This window comes from Glycine max, chromosome 1, assembly GCF_000004515.6.
Source record: "Glycine max cultivar Williams 82 chromosome 1, Glycine_max_v4.0, whole genome shotgun sequence".
NCBI classification, from domain to species: domain Eukaryota; kingdom Viridiplantae; phylum Streptophyta; class Magnoliopsida; order Fabales; family Fabaceae; genus Glycine; species Glycine max.
In genome coordinates, this window is record NC_016088.4 from 57,442,605 (window position 1) to 57,460,915 (window position 18,311).

General features: G+C 32.6%; 2 protein-coding genes and 1 pseudogene across 2 annotated transcripts; 1 reads left to right on the forward strand and 2 right to left on the reverse strand.

Annotated features, from left to right (window-relative positions):
* The first annotated feature begins 1,402 nt into the window (after positions 1-1,402).
* On the forward strand, positions 1,403-8,578 carry LOC100812456 (ARM REPEAT PROTEIN INTERACTING WITH ABF2). Its single transcript, XM_006573825.4, has 19 exons — positions 1,403-1,787; positions 1,871-2,034; positions 2,142-2,314; positions 2,403-2,523; positions 2,606-2,680; positions 2,787-2,881; positions 3,079-3,154; positions 3,390-3,497; positions 3,834-3,962; positions 4,076-4,144; positions 4,310-4,369; positions 4,556-4,679; positions 4,805-4,944; positions 6,007-6,070; positions 6,197-6,276; positions 6,791-6,855; positions 6,944-7,061; positions 7,161-7,285; positions 8,101-8,578. Exons 1-19 carry the CDS (start codon positions 1,544-1,546, stop codon positions 8,189-8,191), a joined length of 2,121 nt encoding a protein of 706 aa, XP_006573888.1. The 5' UTR covers positions 1,403-1,543; the 3' UTR covers positions 8,192-8,578.
* A 200-nt stretch (positions 8,579-8,778) lies between these two features.
* LOC100814777 (2-hydroxyisoflavanone dehydratase) lies at positions 8,779-10,559 on the reverse strand. The gene has a single exon (XM_003516713.5). The coding sequence runs from the start codon at positions 10,456-10,458 to the stop codon at positions 9,457-9,459; it is 1,002 nt and encodes a 333-aa protein (XP_003516761.2). The 5' UTR covers positions 10,459-10,559; the 3' UTR covers positions 8,779-9,456.
* Positions 10,560-14,225: 3,666 nt separating this feature from the next.
* Positions 14,226-15,517, reverse strand: LOC100812991 (2-hydroxyisoflavanone dehydratase-like; annotated as a pseudogene).
* Positions 15,518-18,311: the final 2,794 nt, after the last annotated feature.

The following is an 18,311-nucleotide window of genomic DNA, read 5'->3' on the forward strand; positions in this document are numbered from 1 at the left end:
AAGGCCAACAATATAGAAGATTTTTTTATTTTGTATATGATCCCCATCATATTAGTCTAGTTTCGTTTACCTTGTCATAGATGAATTCCTTACCGAAAACATAATGAGAAATCGGAGGACTAAACAATCATATAAGGAAGAAATAGTCACATTGTTGTTTGCTGAAAATAATTAATTAAATTGGAGAGAAAGAGTTATATGGAAGGGGGAGGGAGTGTACAGTTTTTGGAAAATAATTAAATAAGGCGATAAAGAGACCGGAGTTTGAGGAAAAAATTGAGAAAGAGGAGTATATTAGTATATATAGGAAGTGGATATATCAATTGCCAAAATTAATCAGTACGAATTAAAATACAGTCCTCTTAAAATTGCTAAGAGTCGATTTGCAAATTGCAATGGACTCGTATTGGAGGTTGGCACAATCCCCTCTGGCAAAAAATGCTCCATATCTCGAGTTCTCTGTTCGCCCTTTGACTTCTGCAGGTGCTTTAAATTCATTTAAACTACCACTTATCTACATTACTAAAATAGTAGCAGTATATTTATATTGAAAAGTATAAAAAATATTTTTCTACCTTTAAAACAAAGAAATTAATTCGTCAAATTCGATAATCCAAATTCCAAATTGAACAACCAATGAATTTTCATTTCTTTTCATCCCAAATCAGATCTCTTTCTCGTACCAATAATACCATACTCTTAATTTTTAAACCAAAGGTAGTTAGAAAAAGAAAAGCCCGTAATTGCTAGCACGATGATACAATAAGAACATGGTAGAAATAGAACATAACATTATTACATTACGAATGCGATGCTCAAAAGTCTAATATATTCAAATTTAATCATAAGCGAACGTGCAGGATCTGAAGCCAAGCAGGCCCACCAAACTTTATCACTGGACCTGCTTTCTTAACCCACACTAACCTAGCATGCGCACAGCAACAACACTTGCTAATTATTATACCTATTTACTTTTTTTTTTTTTTTTTTATCTTGCTTTCATCCTATTTTTATTATTTTTATCACATCTATTTTTTTCCCTGTAAAAAAAAAAGATGTTACTCAGATATAAAGAGGATATGAATTCCATTTCTGTCAAAAAAGAACTACATTCGAATTTGGATTATTGCAAACACACATCTTTAAGAGAAGGGAACAAAGCTGAAAATATAACAATATCCCAAACTGAAAATTAATTCTATCATAATTAACAGATCAAAACTCATTAAATATCTCAAAATCCTATTAAGCAATTGAAAATGATAATTTGATAGATGAATCATTTCTAAAATGGAAAAATAATTCTTACCGATAAGTAATAAAATAATAATAAAAAAGAAAGAGAGTCGAAAACCCATGGCTCTGAGTCAAAAGGAAATGGAGGTAATTTCCGAAATACCCTTCCATCTCGTGTTCAAATCCCGAGTTCCATTTGTGAACAGTTTTGGGTTGCGTTGCGTCGAGGGACTCAGCTTCTTCTTCTTCTTCTTCTTCTTCTTCTTCTTCTTCTTCTTCCTCTTCTCGTTCTTCTCTCATCCATTCCATGGAGCTTCAGAGGCGTCCAGATCAGTGCCTCCCGGTGAGGAAAGGGCTGAAGAGGAAGCTAGAGGAGGAGTTCGATGACGACCCACAGATCTCCGCTCCTCCCACCGGTGACGCTCGCGACGCCCTCCTCTCTGACGTTAAGGAACAGGTTTCCCTCCTCGATTCCAATTTCTCCTGGAACGAACACGATCGTGCCGCCGCCAAGCGCGCCACGCACGCCCTCGCCGATCTCGCCAAAAACGGTAATAAATCTATTCCTCCTCCGCTGTTTCCCTCCGTCCGTTGCTGCGCGCGCGTTTCATTCGGTGGTTGTTTTTGTTTGCAGAGGAAGTCGTGAACGTGATTGTTGAAGGAGGCGCCATTCCGGCGTTGGTTAAGCATCTCCAAGCGCCTCCTCTGGCTGAAAGCGACCGTTTGCCGAGGCCAATGCCGTTCGAGCACGAGGTCGAGAAAGGGAGTGCTTTCGCGCTTGGACTTCTCGCTGTCAAGGTAATTTTACTTTTCTCCTTTCTTCCGACTATTAGATAGTAGAAGGAAGCTTTGAAGTTAATGCCTGATGGTCTAATATTGTGGTGGTATGAAAATGCTTTGTGCAGCCAGAGCATCAACAACTCATTGTTGACAGTGGTGCCTTAAAACATCTTGTTGATCTTTTGAAGAGGCATAAGAATGGCTTAACATCTCGTGCCATTAATAGTCTCATTCGTAGGGCTGCAGATGCCATCACTAATCTTGCTCATGAGAACAGCAGCATTAAAACTCGTGTCAGGTTTGTTTCTTTGATTGAGGACTACCGTGCTATTGAAACTTAATTTGGAATAGTTTTGTTCTAATGATTATCTGGAGTTAATGTGTAGGAAGGAAGGCGGGATTCCACCGCTTGTTCATTTGCTTGAATTTGCGGATACAAAGGTGCAAAGAGCAGCTGCTGGTGCATTGCGAACCCTTGCTTTTAAAAATGATGAAAATAAAAATCAGGTTAGTGGTCTTCAGTGAAAGTTGGGAATTTAATTTGACTTCCATATGATATGAGTAAGTCATATGACATCATCACTTGTAGATTGTTGAATGCAATGCCCTTCCAACTCTTATTCTAATGCTTCGCTCAGAAGATGCTGCTATTCATTATGAAGCGGTATTGTTAGTGCAACCTTAATTTTAAATGTTAAATTTTTCATGTGCTGAGTTTGGTCTTTACACTTCTCTTACTGGGCACATGGGATGAATTTTTTGAATTACAGGTTGGTGTCATTGGAAATCTGGTCCACTCTTCCCCTGATATAAAGAAAGAAGTTCTTCTTGCTGGAGCCTTGCAACCTGTTATTGGACTACTTAGGTGTATTTTCACTTCACATTCTGGAAAACTACTCTGCTCCTTTCCTTTCCTCCCTTCTCCCAAGTCTCAACCCTAATCTCAATTTGTATTGATATAACCCAAAGTTGCCTTTTAATGGCAATAATCTTCAATAATATATATATTGCTGAAAATGATATCTTTCTGTTAACCTATTCTAATGCTGTTTTATGCAACAGCTCCTGTTGCTCTGAAAGCCAGAGGGAAGCAGCATTGTTACTTGGACAGTTTGCAGCAACTGATTCAGACTGCAAGGTAAGCATGAAGTTTAGTGTTCTATCTCTGTACGGAAAGGTGAGGGAGAGAAAGGTAGCAAAGGAAAACCCTAAAACCTCTTACTGGATGGTGTAAAGTAGTGGAATGAACAATAATACACAAGGATTTTTAGTTTGGATTTTGGAGCAATAGGACGATGGTTTCTAACTCATCAACGCTTCATGTATTATATCTCTGTTTTTAATTCTTACCTTGTTTTGTTTTATTTTTGTAGGTTCACATTGTTCAGAGAGGTGCTGTCCGACCTCTGATAGAGATGCTTCAGTCCTCTGATGTTCAGCTAAAAGAAATGTCTGCCTTTGCATTGGGGAGATTAGCCCAGGTTATTTGTTTTCCCTTGTCTTTTCCATGTCGGAGTTCACATGTGTAAGTTGAGAAGGTTTAGTCATTTTTATATTCATGGAAATGATTTAATGTTATTTCCTCTTTATAGTTTTCAATTTGTAACATATATATTCTACACACTTCGTTCTGTGTTGAGTATTATATGTAATGTCTTACCTCGGTACAAAAGCCATCTTACTAATTTATATTACAGCTTTATAAATGCAAGTGTTATGCACTATTTCCATGTGTATGTTGAATCATTGCTTCCTGTTAACACCACAACCTTTTCCAGCTTTCCTTTGGCCTGAAAATATTTAATTTTAAATTTCAGGACACACATAACCAAGCTGGTATTGTGCACAATGGTGGTTTGATGCCATTACTGAAGCTTCTTGACTCCAAAAATGGCTCTTTGCAACATAATGCTGCATTTGCTCTTTATGGCCTTGCAGATAATGAGGTAAAACAAACCTTGAATTCTAATAAAAGATCTTGTCTTGACCATGGAAAAACTCATTACTTCAAGCCCAAGTCAATTAACTGTTACATTTTTATTTTTTCACTGTCCCATAGGATAATGTGTCCGATTTTATTAGGGTAGGTGGAATTCAGAGACTGCAGGATGGAGAGTTTATTGTTCAAGTAAGTTAGCCTTTTTGTTACCTATGCAGTATCTCTGTTTTCAGGGTTTTTTTCATTTTCCCTTTGTTGCCTATATGAATGGGGATTCGATGCTTCAGATAATTGCATAAAAGTTCTCTCTTCTTAAGCACACACTGATCTATATGGAATTGGTTTCCATTGCAGGCAACTAAAGATTGTGTTGCAAAGACATTGAAAAGATTAGAAGAGAAGATTCATGGCCGAGTAAGCACCATGTCACATTAACTTGTTACTTGATGCATTTTACTGAAATTAACATGGAAATGACAAGGATTCTACTTCTGTATCAATTATAAGTTCTACTAGAACACCAACCACCTAGCCTTATCCCACAATTTTTTAGTTCTATATCTCGTTTTAATTTGTAACCTATTAATTTTCATTTTGTAGGTTCTGAACCATTTGTTATATCTCATGCGAGTTTCAGAAAAGGCTTTTCAAAGGCGAGTTGCTTTAACTCTTGCTCACCTTTGCTCTGCAGATGATCAAAGAAAAATATTTATTGATTATAACGGTATGCATCTTAATCAAATGTCCTGATTAAGTTTGGTGTATGTTGTTTTTTGATTTTAAAATCCTTTTTCTTGGTGATTTATTGTTTTTTCTTTTCTATTTGAATCTAAGCATCTGTCCATGCAGGTTTGGAGTTGCTTATGGGACTTCTTGGCTCTTATAACCCCAAGCAACAACTTGATGGAGCTGTGGCTTTATGCAAGTTGGCCAATAAAGCTATGACTCTGTCTCCTGTAGATGCCGCACCCCCATCTCCAACACCCCAGGTAGGCTTATATGAAGCTTGGCTTGTCCTCATTCTTCATAGCATCTTTGCTAAGAGTTTGATTGTTTTTCCCCCAATATTTTTGTATGATCACTATGCTTGTATATTGATGTTTTCTAGGTTAAGTTTCTTTTCCGGTCCTTTTCATGATAATATGAAAATTTGTTTCCTCTTCCTTTTTATATTGATAAGATCTCTGTGTGCGCACCCTCATGCTTAATATGGCAGGTGTCAACAGTGAGGCTGATTATTTTTTAAAATCCTACCTGATATGACCAAGGAGGCAGGGGCACCTACCACTCTGCCAAAACCTTAAGCTGTTAGCTTAGATGCAACACTTTAAGATAAAACACTCTGCTTAGACACTGTCCTTCCCTATTTAAGCCATTGGGTCATCGGGTTGAACCAACCCGCAGAGCCAACATGTACTATCATGGCCCTTTGGGCATATAGTTTTCTCTTAGAGGAGGAGGTTTGTCTTTGAACCTTGAGATAATTGGAAACATATCAAACCCGAAATTTGCATATGTATCAGTTCTGATACCAAATCATATGCCTAAGAGTGCTTCCTACTATGCCAAAAACTTAAGCTGTTATCGTAACACGTGCATCAGACATGGGATCTTCCCTATTTAAGCCACCGGACATGGGTACACTAGGTTGAACCAGACCCACAAACCCAACATGCACTATCACGATCCTTTGAGCATATCAGTGTATAGCAGTCAATGATTAACAACACTGGCTTTCTTTTTTCTGATTTGCATTTTTGTTTGACATGTGATATCTCTTTAAAATTGATGATTAATATTGATTTGAATAATGGGGATGGTGTCTAGTTATGAATACATACTCTAATTAATTAGCATCTACACCTGCAGATCCAATAATCTGTAGTTAACATGGCCTATGTCTTCAAATATTATTTCTGCCACTTGCATATTCATAAGAAGCCTGATGCGCTGCTCACTTTCTGTCTTATCTAAAATTCTAAATAGTTATGGATCCATAAGTAATTTTTGCAAGTTTTAAAATCTGTAATCCTAGACTTTTCTTCTTGCAGGTGTATTTGGGAGAGCAGTATGTAAACAATGCTACCTTGTCTGACGTTACATTTTTGGTTGAAGGTTGATGCTTTTTCATTCACATTGTTTTGTTAAAACTGTTGCTTGGAAAATAATTTACCTAAAATGCAGTGTTGTAGTTTTAGTTGACATTTGTAGATAACCTGGTATTTTCATACTTTGCTGCAGGCAAACGATTTTATGCTCACAGAATCTGCCTGCTTGCATCTTCAGATGCATTTCGTGCAATGTTTGATGGTGGTTATAGGGTGAGTATATATTGATCTTCTCTAGTGGTATCATATGTCTCCTCTCACCCACCTTTTCTTGTTATTGTTCATTGACTATCAGTCGGGAAAAGAAAACTGTTATTGACTCCCTTGATTTCATGAGAAACATCATTTATCTTCTATTATTTTGGTTTTATTGTTTGTCTACCTTGGAAAGCTTTTATTGGAGACTTGGCCGTAAAATTGATGGGTGAATTTGAATATAGCTGTTAGATATTGTTGCATATTAGTTATGGTATCTTGTGCCTTTTGTCATGGGCATATTATATGATCTACACAATTATGGTAATTAGTTAATTAGGATATCCGTAATTAATCTCTCTTTTCTTAACCATATTATATAATAACACTCTCCGCTGTGTAACTGACACACAGATTCACTTATTTCTGTTGTTTTCTTTTCCTTTCAACAATAGGAATAAAAAAATTTATTTCATATTTTGCACTATAATATATTTGATGTCTGATATGCAAGTTATTTATTGTATGACAGGAGAAGGAGGCACGGGACATAGAGATTCCAAACATTAGATGGGAGGTTTTTGAGCTGATGATGAGGTCAAATAAATTCTGCATTCATGTGCTTTATGAAAGTTGTGCTGTGAAAGCTTGTAATAATTTGTGGACAACTTAAATCTTTCTCCAGATTTATATACACTGGATCAGTAGATATCACTCTTGATATTGCCCAAGATCTCCTCCGAGCAGCTGATCAATATCTTTTAGAAGGACTTAAAAGACTATGCGAGTACACAATTGCACAGGTCAGCTATGAGAATTTTGGTACCCACACTTGTCCTCCTGCACTACAATTAGACTGGAAAGTGAATTCATGTGCTCTGATTTGATGTTTTTTGTCCCAGGATATATCACTGGAGAATGTGTCAAGTATGTATGAACTTTCAGAGGCCTTTAACGCTATATCATTGAGGCACACATGCATCCTTTTTATATTGGAGCACTATGATAAATTGGGTGGAAAGCCAGGGTATCTATCTGATCCCTCAATCCTGTGTTTGCTTCTTTTGCGGGGATATATATATATATATATATATATATATATATATATATATATATATATATTCCTTCTTTGCAATGCTTAAAAGGTGTCTGAAATAAATAAACAATCTAAATGGAATAAATATCTGAATCATCTTGTGTAAGCTGGAGGTTTTAGGTCAGTTCAGTTGCACCTACTTTTAATACTAATTTGTCTTTTATTTTACGGCAAAGCATATGTCAAGCTAAAAGGCATTCAGATATTGAAATTTGAAAGTTTTGGGATCTACTTAGTACTTAAACAATGTCATTATTTTACAGGACTAAATCAAAACTATACGGCCTACCATATCCAGTAATTAATTAGTTCTTCACTTGATTCCATGAAGCTTTCAATTTTAGTGCAAAGCTGTTACATTTAATGGCTAAATGGCAACCAGAAAGCATGTTATCATGTTATTTTATTAGTATTCAGATGAGAAATAATTGACTTTTTGTATATGGTTATCAAAATATGGAAAGCTGTGTATTTATTTTTCTGTGATTTGTGTTCAATATATTCCCTATCTTTTACTTTCTTTTTCTTTTTTTATAATTTTGGCTGCATAATAATTTGTCATATTCTTAGTTTTGTTTGCTTTTGATTAATATGATAGACAGGGATCTTAAACTGTTATATGATGAATGAATTGAATAATTAAGTTGACTGGACAAATAAATAACAATTATGATGAATGTATTTTTCATTGGTTCTATGTCTTCCTAATCTTTCTAATTTTTGTGTGCACCAACTACTATTTGCAGACACTCTCAACTGATTCAGCATATAATACCCGAGATCCAGAATTACTTTGTTAAAGCCATTACAAAGGCCAATTCCAATATCCAGCCGTAATGTGCTGTTCTACTATTGACATCTAACCCGTTGCAATGTACATAATGTGGTTGATGTTCTTTTTGTTGAACCTGCGAAGGAAGTCTCCTGGATCAAGTACAGCATGGCTTAAAAAAAATATCTAACATCACGTCATGTACGTTCATTTCTGATGCAGTGTAAGTCCCTTCTAGCTGTAACGTCATTGTCTTAGATATAGCAAATATGACCTTCACGAACATTGTTTTTTACTCGTGCAAATATTGTGATGGTTGAGACTTTCTCTTTCTCAAGCATCTAATGTTGAGTTTATGAGTAGTATAGGTTGCCCAAGCATCTAATGTATATATGACAATTAGATAGTTGTCTTCATATTATATAATGAAATCTTAAAGCCTTTTCACTGGATGTATCAGAATTTCTGTTAGGTTTTACACGGACAGATGGAAGGCCTAGTGATAAAAAGGCTTTGATGGTTATTTTTGAAGACATAAAAAAGATCAAGCTGCTTTTTTGTTGGGCTATACTTTTATAGAAAATAATTTTCTTTAAAAATATAAAAAAGTAACGTATTTTATTATTCACATGTGAGAACCATGATTCTTCGAAACATTCGTATAAATAAGTTGGAAGTTTTAAATTCAGGAACTCTGTTTGCTTTATTTTCATGAGGCGTCAATGATCCATAGAATAATTTAATCCTTTTTTTTTGTTGGGCAAAAGGAGCGACGAAACCAAAGATTAAAAACCTCTGAAAAAGATACACCAGAATGAGCCGTGTTGGTTGCTCTCTAAGCACGTGAGTGAACTTTATCAAGGCCCTGAATTCCGTGAGCTTATTGATCTCCTGGACTAGATTGTGGCAGGGATGGGTGATTTCACAACCATCCCCGATTAAGGCAAGCGCGATTGTGGAATCCTCTCTTAATTGCTAATCCCCCAACCCAAAGAGCTTGGCCTACATCACTTGATTCAAGTTTAACATAACTGGGCAAGACTTGAAGTACAGATTGAGTGAGGGTATTCAGATCTAAATATATGCGCAAATCTAAAAAAAAAATCAGTTCCATTAGTTCATTCACGTAGTATTAAGCGCAAATGATTACTTAGGAGGAGAAATCAGAGTGAACAATGCATGCGCAAATCAAATTGAGATGTGATATTATGGATAAAGGATTTCATTAAACAGAGATCTTGGAACAAGGGACCGGACACATTATTCTAGGAAATTTATTTAATTAAGAATGCCCTTGTTATAAGGTGAAACGAGCAGATCCTAATTGGTTTCACTGGCGAAGAAAATTAGCGACGATTGTTATCAATCTTTTGGCTTGGTGAGTTTCCATATTAAACATGTGATAAACATGATCCTCTTGTTCCTCTTCAAAGAGTTCCACTTGGCCTTTCCAGCCACTCTCCTTGACAGCCTTATAGTACAACAGAGTTCTGTCCCTGAAGAGTAGGTGATCCTTACCGGCAACAGTAAGAAGCATCTTAGAACAGCCAAGTTGAGCCAAGCTGGGTGCCCCAGGAGCCAATGGATTGATCATGGGGTTATCTAAGCCACCAGGTGCATCAGGGTACGCAAAGTTCCAAATCAATGACTGAGGGGTCTCTTCAAATCCTATAACAGCTTCAGACCCAATTGGCTTTGAACCCCAGAAGTAAGGGTGGTTAAGATAAGCACCGTAAACTTTTACACCGCCGGGCAAAGCTTCAACCCCAGCACGCATGGCCAGGTTATGAACAATATTGGCACCGCTGCTATCACCCCCGATAAATATTTTGCTGAAATCACCATGATTGATGAGCCACGTGTCGCTGTTGCTGTTGGTGGCATGGGAATGGGATGCAACCCATTTGAGAGCAGCCCAAGAATCATTATAAGCTGCAGGGAGAAAATGCTCAGGAGCTTTCCTATGCTCTACGGAAACAATGATAACATTTGCCTGGGAAGCTATTAGGTTGCAGTATTTGGTGTGGTGCGCTGCAAATGCTGATTCAAAGCAGAAGGCACCGCCATGGGAGTAGACCAAAATGGGGATTTTTTGGTTGGGTGGTGGAGTTGTTAGTTTTGGAAGGAAAAGTCTTGCAAAGAGGAAAGGGTTCTTTGAGAAGAGAATGTCTTTGGAAGCGACACCTGTTGCAGGGTCCTCAAGTGAGGGAGGAGTTCTTGGGATGTCTATGGGACGTTCGATGGAGCCATCATTATAGACATATATGTAGGGAGGAATCTGTGAGACTATGTGTTTGGTGTTGGTGTTGGTGTTGGTACCGCTCCAAGCCATTTCAACAATGCAAACTTGGGTCTGCAGTTTTATGTTTAGACGATAGTGTCCCCCCCCCCCCCCCACACATATATATACAAAACGAAAGAAGAGTGTGTTAACTTCAACTTATTTCCTCTTTCATCTTCTTTTTACTTTATTTTTATTTTTCTCTTTTTTTATTATATCTATTATTATTTTTATTTTTTCAATTCAGTAGCAAAACCTTAAGGATTCATAAATAAGACCAATGCAGTTCGCATTGATGTGATGAAGAACACAACGAAAGAAGGGATTCGGTGGTGGTCAAACTTCAAAGTTCAAAGTCAGAGAAACTTCAATGTTCAAGTTAGTATGAATATCCATACGAGAGAGTACAAAAAATGAGGTTAGATCCATACCTAGTAGGTGATATGCATTGATGTGGAAGGAAAAATATATTTGTATTAATAAGGATAATTACAAAAAGGTGTCAACATGTACAGTAAGCAACTAGACCAAAACAAAACCACTGCATAGGATGCAGGAAACCCCAAAAATTATAGGCAACCTAAGGGGTTAAGACACCAAGAAGAGTGTGAAATACCCAAATGAATTCTCCTTTTGTACAAAAGCCATTGCCAAGAAATTCTCTTAATACTGTCAACAATTACTCCAAAATCACAGGCCCCTTCCCTGAAGATGACATTGTTGCGGACATTCCATAAGGACACACGAAGTGTGTGATGAAGCATAACTAGACGAATTGACCTACAAAGATCAGTTTAGAGAAGTTAGTCCTGATGCAGTAAGGGTTGACACACAAAAGTTATGGCCAGAACATTTATTTTCGTTTTTCTATACTATCAACTCCATTTACCTTATTTTGAAATCAATTTTAGCCATCATCATTCCTTGTTAAAGCGTAAGAGAGACCGCACCAAAAAGATTATTTATCTGGTTTAAGTAAAATTTTAGAAAATCAACAAAGATTGCTGTCTTATTTGTCAAAGGAAGACAGATTACGTTATAATAAATTAATAAATCAGTTTAATATATGGAAGTCACATATTCATTAGTTAAATTGAAGAGTAATTCTCAATTATTTCATTTACAATTATTATTTCTCCAAACATAATAGTTAAATAGTTTCAACGTGTTATATAAGACAAATATTGTATCATTGTTCAATTTTTTACTATTTTTTCCATTCCTCTGTGTAAAGTCACAATTTGAATTTAGACGTTATAATAAGGAGTGATAATAATTATGTGACAAGAAAAAAATATAATAAAAATAAATGAAAAATAAGAAGAAATTAGAAAGTAAATTTACTGACATAATTATTTCAAACAAATTTATTAAGAACGACTCGTGTTTATTGACGTGTCTTGATATTTTTGCCTTTTTGAATAGGAACGTTGAGTATAACAAGTAGTGCGTTACACATACTTCTTTTTGTACTATTAATTTATTAAAAACATTGATGTTTTTAAGTTTATAATATCATATTAAAAATATTTAAATTGAAGTAACTCAAATAAGTAAACTATCATTAATATCTCTAACTTTTTAAAGAATATTTTATTTATACATATTGATTTCTCAATAAATAAGTATTTGGCGATAATATCAAATTTAGAATATTTAAATTGACGTAACTCAAATAAGTCAACTATCATTAATATTTACTCTAACGTTTCAAGTTTTTTTATATATATTGAATGATCAATAAATAAGTATTTAACGGTAGTATCAGTTTTAGAATATTTAAATTGACATAACTGTCCAGTCAAATTTTTTGACATAACTCACGTAAGTCAACTATCATTAATATTTTCTCTAACTTTTTAATGAATATTTGTTTACATATTGAATGCTCAATAAATAAGTATTAAGCGTTAGAGAAGAATGATTTATTTTTTAGTTTATGAACATAACTTTATTATTCAAACTTTTTATATAAAGATAAACTCAATTAAAATAGAAAAAATAAATTATGCACTTAAGTTATCAAACTATTTTACTCGTCACAACATCACCATTAAATTCATTAAAATATGAGGGCATTTATTCTAATTTCCTAATTTTTATAAAAAAATAATTTTATTTTTTAAAACATATTACTAATAATTTTTAGTGTGTTTAGTACTACACATTTTGAAAAAATAATAAAATTTGGGATTACTTTTGAGAAATTATTTTAAAGAATTTCTAAAAAAATTATAATAACCTTTAAACTAAAAATTATGTTTTATACATATAAGAAAACAAAATGGATTTTTTATTTTTCATAAAATCCTTAAAAGTAAATATTTTTTATATGGTCTTGTTAACATGTGCCTGTTGGACATTGGTTGAGAAAGTAAAAAAAAAAATAATAATGTGTAGATTATTTTATAGGAAAGTATAAAAAAAAACATCAACATCATAATTTTGTGTATTTCAATTATTATTTTTTAACTAATGCTCTAAAGATACTGATTAACATTTTGACTTTTTTATATATTAATAAAATCACATTTAAGAAAAATTAAACAAATGAAACTGACTAATCAACCAAGTGTGCTATAAAAAAAATTACGTGATTCTTTTCAATTCAATAAGGATGACTCCTTCCTTCTTTTTTTTTTTTTTTTATTTCCAGGCGTGATGAAAAATCAAAATTAAGTGATTCTTTTGTTATAAATTAAAACATTTGGTGTTGTAGGGTTTTAAGTTTTAATATTTTTATTTTTTTTATCTTTGAAAACTTCTTTTAAATGTTTTGTAACATTTTGTGTTTTAATATTATTCACATCCACGTCAAAAAAAATAAAATATTCTCCCACATTGTATAAGATAGCGGGAGTAGCTACTTGTATAGCCTTTTGAGTCATACAACAAGAAGGTAATGTAAAATACACAGTGTCGCATGTATTTTTAAATGAAATATTTTATTATTATCAACTTAATTATACTGTTGCATGTATTTTTAAATGGAATATTTTATTATCATCAACTTAATTATACTTTTGATACTTAAGTATCACAATTATACAATTTTATTCTTTCGAGTTGTAACTGTCATTGAATCTTGCATGAATCACAAAAACGATTTTAATTTTTTTTTAATTTTAATTGTATCAGTTAGATATTTAAGGTATTACAATTGGAGTGTGATTTTAGCATCGATTTGGAAGACTAAAACACACATGCATATTTGTGATACCTAAAAAACTTAATTGACATAATTAAAACTAAAAGACTCAAAAGTGTAATAATAATAATAATAATAATAATAATAATAATAATAATAATAATAATAATAATAATAATATGATGATGATGATGAAAAAAAAAAGGACAAACGCAGGTCTCATCCTTTGCATTAAGCCCGTGTTTTTTTTTTTTGGGAATTAATGTTTTCTTACTTAGTTCTAATTGTTTGGTTGTCTAGGAAAAGGAGAAGATGAATGGAAATATGAGATTATTTTGTTTAATGTGATACTTTCAAATGAATGGAATGAGAAGGTCAAAGGAATGTGGGACTTAAAAATAAATTAATATTATAATATAATACATTATATTGATAAGAATAATAATGTACTTATAATATAATGCATTGTATCAATAATTTAATTTTCATCCACTACAAATTATACCAACAAAAACAAGTAAAACAATTAGCATTTTTTTCTTATTATAAGGCATATTTTTTTGTTACGATTTATACTCTTCACAACATTATGGATGAAGGAATTTATGAACTAGACCAAAGATGCAAACACAGACAACCTAATTTCTGCAGTAAGAGACACTTGAGGAACACAAACAAATGAGAAGTAATTTTATTATTCTTAATCAAAACAGAGAAAACTGAGAAATTCAAATCTTGAGGAGACAATTGTATAGTTCTACTTGTTTCACTGGGTAAGAAAATCAACGACAATTTTTATGAATCTTATATGGCTTGCTCAGTTTCCATATCATATATAAAATAAACATGATCCTCCTCTTCCTCCTTTCCACCCACTATCCTTCACAGCCTCATAATAAAACACTGCCCTATCCCTAAATTTCAATTGATCCTTCACTGCAACAGTAATAAGCATCTTAGAACACCCAAGTGTAGCCAAACTGGGTGCCCCAAGAGCCAATGGATTGATCATGGGATTATCCAACCCACCAGGTGCATCAGGGTACGCAAAGTTCCAAATCAAACATTGATTACACTCCTCAAATCCTATAACGCGTTCAGACCCAATTGGCTTTGAACCCCATAAATAAGGGTGGTTAAGATAAGCACCATAAACTTTTACACCACCGGGTAAATCTTCAACCCCAGCACGCATGGCGATGTTATGGACAAGGTTACCACCGCTACTATCACCCCCAATAAAAACTTTGCTGAAATCACCATGACTTATGAGCCACGGGTACACTGTTAGTGGGGTTTGTGGTGGCATGAGAAGCAACCCATTTGAGACTAGCTCAACAATCATTAATTATAAGCTGTAGGGAGAAAATGCTCAGGAGCTTTCCTGTGCTCTACAGCAACAATCAAGACATTAGCTTGGGAAGCAAATATGTTGCAATATTTGAAGTGGTGAGATGAAAAGGCTGATTCAAAGCAAAAGCCACCACCATGAAGCTAGGTAGACTAAAATGGGGATTTTTTGGTGGGGTTGAGTTAACTTTGGAAGGTAAAGTCGAGCAAAGAAAAAAGGGTTCTTTGAGAAGAGGATGTCTTTGGATGGGACACCTGTTGCAGGGTCTTCCAGTGAGGGCAAGGCTCTTGGGTAGGTTGTGGGACGTTCAATGGTGCCATCATTGTAGACAAATATGTTAAGGGGGGATGTCGTGCCTTTTGTGAAATAATAAGCCATTTCAATTATGCAAAATGTGTATTCCAGTAATCTACTATTGGGTTCTCTAAGTATGTATATCTAGAGACTCACATGCACATGTACGACATTCATGCACATACCAAATATCTCCTGGTTATATATATATATAGAGAGAGAGAGAGAGAGAGTCACACATACTACATACATGCACATTGTTTTTTTCTTTTCTAGCTAGTGTGTGAAAATCATGCACAATGTTTACATATGACTTATTATACCTTGGCTTCTTTCTATCAATTACTTTGATCGTATCTATATTTCTTTCGTCTTTTTTTTCCCTCCTATTATTCACTAACCCAGAATATTTAATTATAGCATTATTGGTCACATTTGGCCATGTAGTATATTTTGAAGCTTTTAATATTTTGTTGTGGATACAACACTTTGTCTTCATGTGACAACTTGTTGTATTTAGGATTTGTTGATTCTCCACCAACCAGATCTTATCTTAATTATTTTATATGTGGAAATGTATATAGAGAGAACTCTTTTGAATCTTTGATCGGAAACCTGCTTGAAACAGTGCGTGTAATGCATTTTAAAGTTACCACCAATTTTCTGTAGTTATATGATGAAAAAATTATTATTTTTTTCTCTATGAATAAAAAAATGAAAGAATAATATTCTATATTAACGAAGAACGTCACGCTTTTGAGTACATTAATGGAAGGGAAAAATGCTCTATATAGATATCTTTATTAGTAAAATTCGTAATAGCTTTTACTGCAAGAAAAAAAAAATTCCGAAATGATTTGTGTATAATTTTTTAAAAGATACGTTACTATTTTTTTTCTTTTTTAACAGATCGTTACTAAATTTGTTGTAACCCTAGTATTATTGGAAAAAAAATAATTTGTCACTAAATTTTATTTCATTTTATTTCGCCTTGTTTTAATATGAACAACCAAATTTAATTCCCAAAATATATAATATCCAAACAAATGATTAAAGAAAACAAACGAATTCAATTAATATAAAATAATCCCCTTACGTAATACTATTAGGACTTATATGTAAATAAAAATAATTAATTTCACACTAATTAAAAAAATTAATCAATGTTATTTAATTTTAGTAATTTAAAGTAAAAAATAAAATTATTTTTAAAATGTTATTCATTAAAATTTAATATCATGAATAAAAAATAATCATTAAAATATAATTATAATTAAATATTAGATGTTCTAAGAATGTTACTTGTACCATGAATATGTTAAATAAATTTATTTATATTTAAATTAATTATATATATATATATATATATATATATATATATATATATATATATATATATATATATATATATATATTCAGCGTCATTGTGATGTGTTGCTGCTGAATAGTATGATATTTTTGTTTTTTTTTTTGGCAAAATTACATTTTTATCATTTTAATTATTTTTAATTTTGATTTTAGTCTTTCTTTAAATTTATTTATATATTTAATCTCTTAATTATATCAAATCTTATAAATATGATTTTTGTGTATATCTTTTCATATTCAATCGTGATACATAATGTTTTATAATAATTAACTTTTAAATTTAAGTTTAAAAATTATATTTATAAAATTTGATATAATTGAGAGACTAAATTGATAAATAAAGTAAGGGGAACTAAAATTGAAAATAGAGATAACTATATTTTTTTTTACTTTGATTTAAAAACCCGTGCAAACGGATCCTTACCTAGTTTTATATATTGTCGGTCATGTAATATGGAACCGGTCAGGAAAAGAGCTTCCACCTACGGAACCACGTGGATTTGGTGTCCAGCCGGCCTAAGGATGCTTGTTTGACCAAATATTGACAATCTGCTTCACAAATCTTCGATTGCAATTTGCTACCTCATCAGTTGAATCAATAATGTCTTCTAACTACTCTCTATGCTTCAAATTCAAAGAGTAGACATCATCACAAAATTCGAAAAATAAAATAATAGTCGTTATAATAAAGCAACCCTGCTAATGAGTAACCTAATTAAACATATTAATTGAAAAAATAATGAATACAAAATCAATGTTAAAAATTATAAAAACAGATTGTTTACTTTTAATTATTAGTCAATACCTCTGACAGAAGCTCATGTTAACATTTACAGCTAAAAATATCTGGATTAAATTATAGGTAAACGTATTTACCAACAAAAATAATAATAGGTAAGCGTCTTGTTAATCAGAACACTTATCAATAAAATAAAAAATATTAAAAATTATAATAAAACAAATTTCCTTTTACTTTCTTGACCTATGCATTAAAACACATATTAACAATTTAACATTTGGCGGCAATAAGTGATACTTTAGGTGTCGCTCCAAACAGCAAGTGGTTTCTCTCTCCAATAATAAATGATACTCTATATTATACATTATCCTTAGGTCATGTTTGACCGTTTGATCATAATCAAAGCAAGTTAATTATTATATATCATTTAAAAAAAAACTCTTTTGCTTTGTTTTTTTTTTCTTTCATGTAATTATCAAATATCAGAAAAAAAAAATTTAAGAGATAAACTGATATAAAATAATAATTTTTGTAATGAAATCTTTCACGTTGTATTGAGAATGCAATATGTACGCACTGCCCTCCTTATTTGAATGGAAAATTATATTCGTGTAGGTAGAATGAACACCGAGTAGAAATTATTATAAAAGATCACTATTTTGTTTATCAGTAGAAAAAATTATACAACAACACTATATGTCAATGGTGTTAGCTAATTTTTATGTGATTAAAATTTATTAACTCTTTTTTTTTAAATAAAAAAAATTAAATGAGTATTATATGAAAATTGTTTGGGATTAAATATTCCGATAGTTTATATAATAATTTTTATGAAAACAAAAATATAAGAAGAAAATGAAAAAAAAAAAACAGAAAAGGAAAATATAAAAATATTTTTTTCATCTTTTTTATCACATCATTTTTCATATTCTTTTATATAAATTTAATTTAAAGAAAGGTGAAAATAAAATAGAATAGAAATTTAATTTAATTTATCCTTACAA

Excerpts from the sequence above, each read along its gene's own strand:
- LOC100814777 (XM_003516713.5), bottom strand. The coding sequence starts at position 10,458 with ATGGCTTGGAGCGGTACCAACACCAACACCAACACCAAACACATAGTC.
- LOC100812456 (XM_006573825.4), top strand. The coding sequence starts at position 1,544 with ATGGAGCTTCAGAGGCGTCCAGATCAGTGCCTCCCGGTGAGGAAAGGG. Across the intron at positions 3,963-4,075 it reads ATGGCCTTGCAGATAATGAG|GATAATGTGTCCGATTTTAT; the intron begins GTAAAACAAACC and ends ACTGTCCCATAG. Across the intron at positions 4,945-6,006 it reads CCCCATCTCCAACACCCCAG|GTGTATTTGGGAGAGCAGTA; the intron begins GTAGGCTTATAT and ends TTCTTCTTGCAG.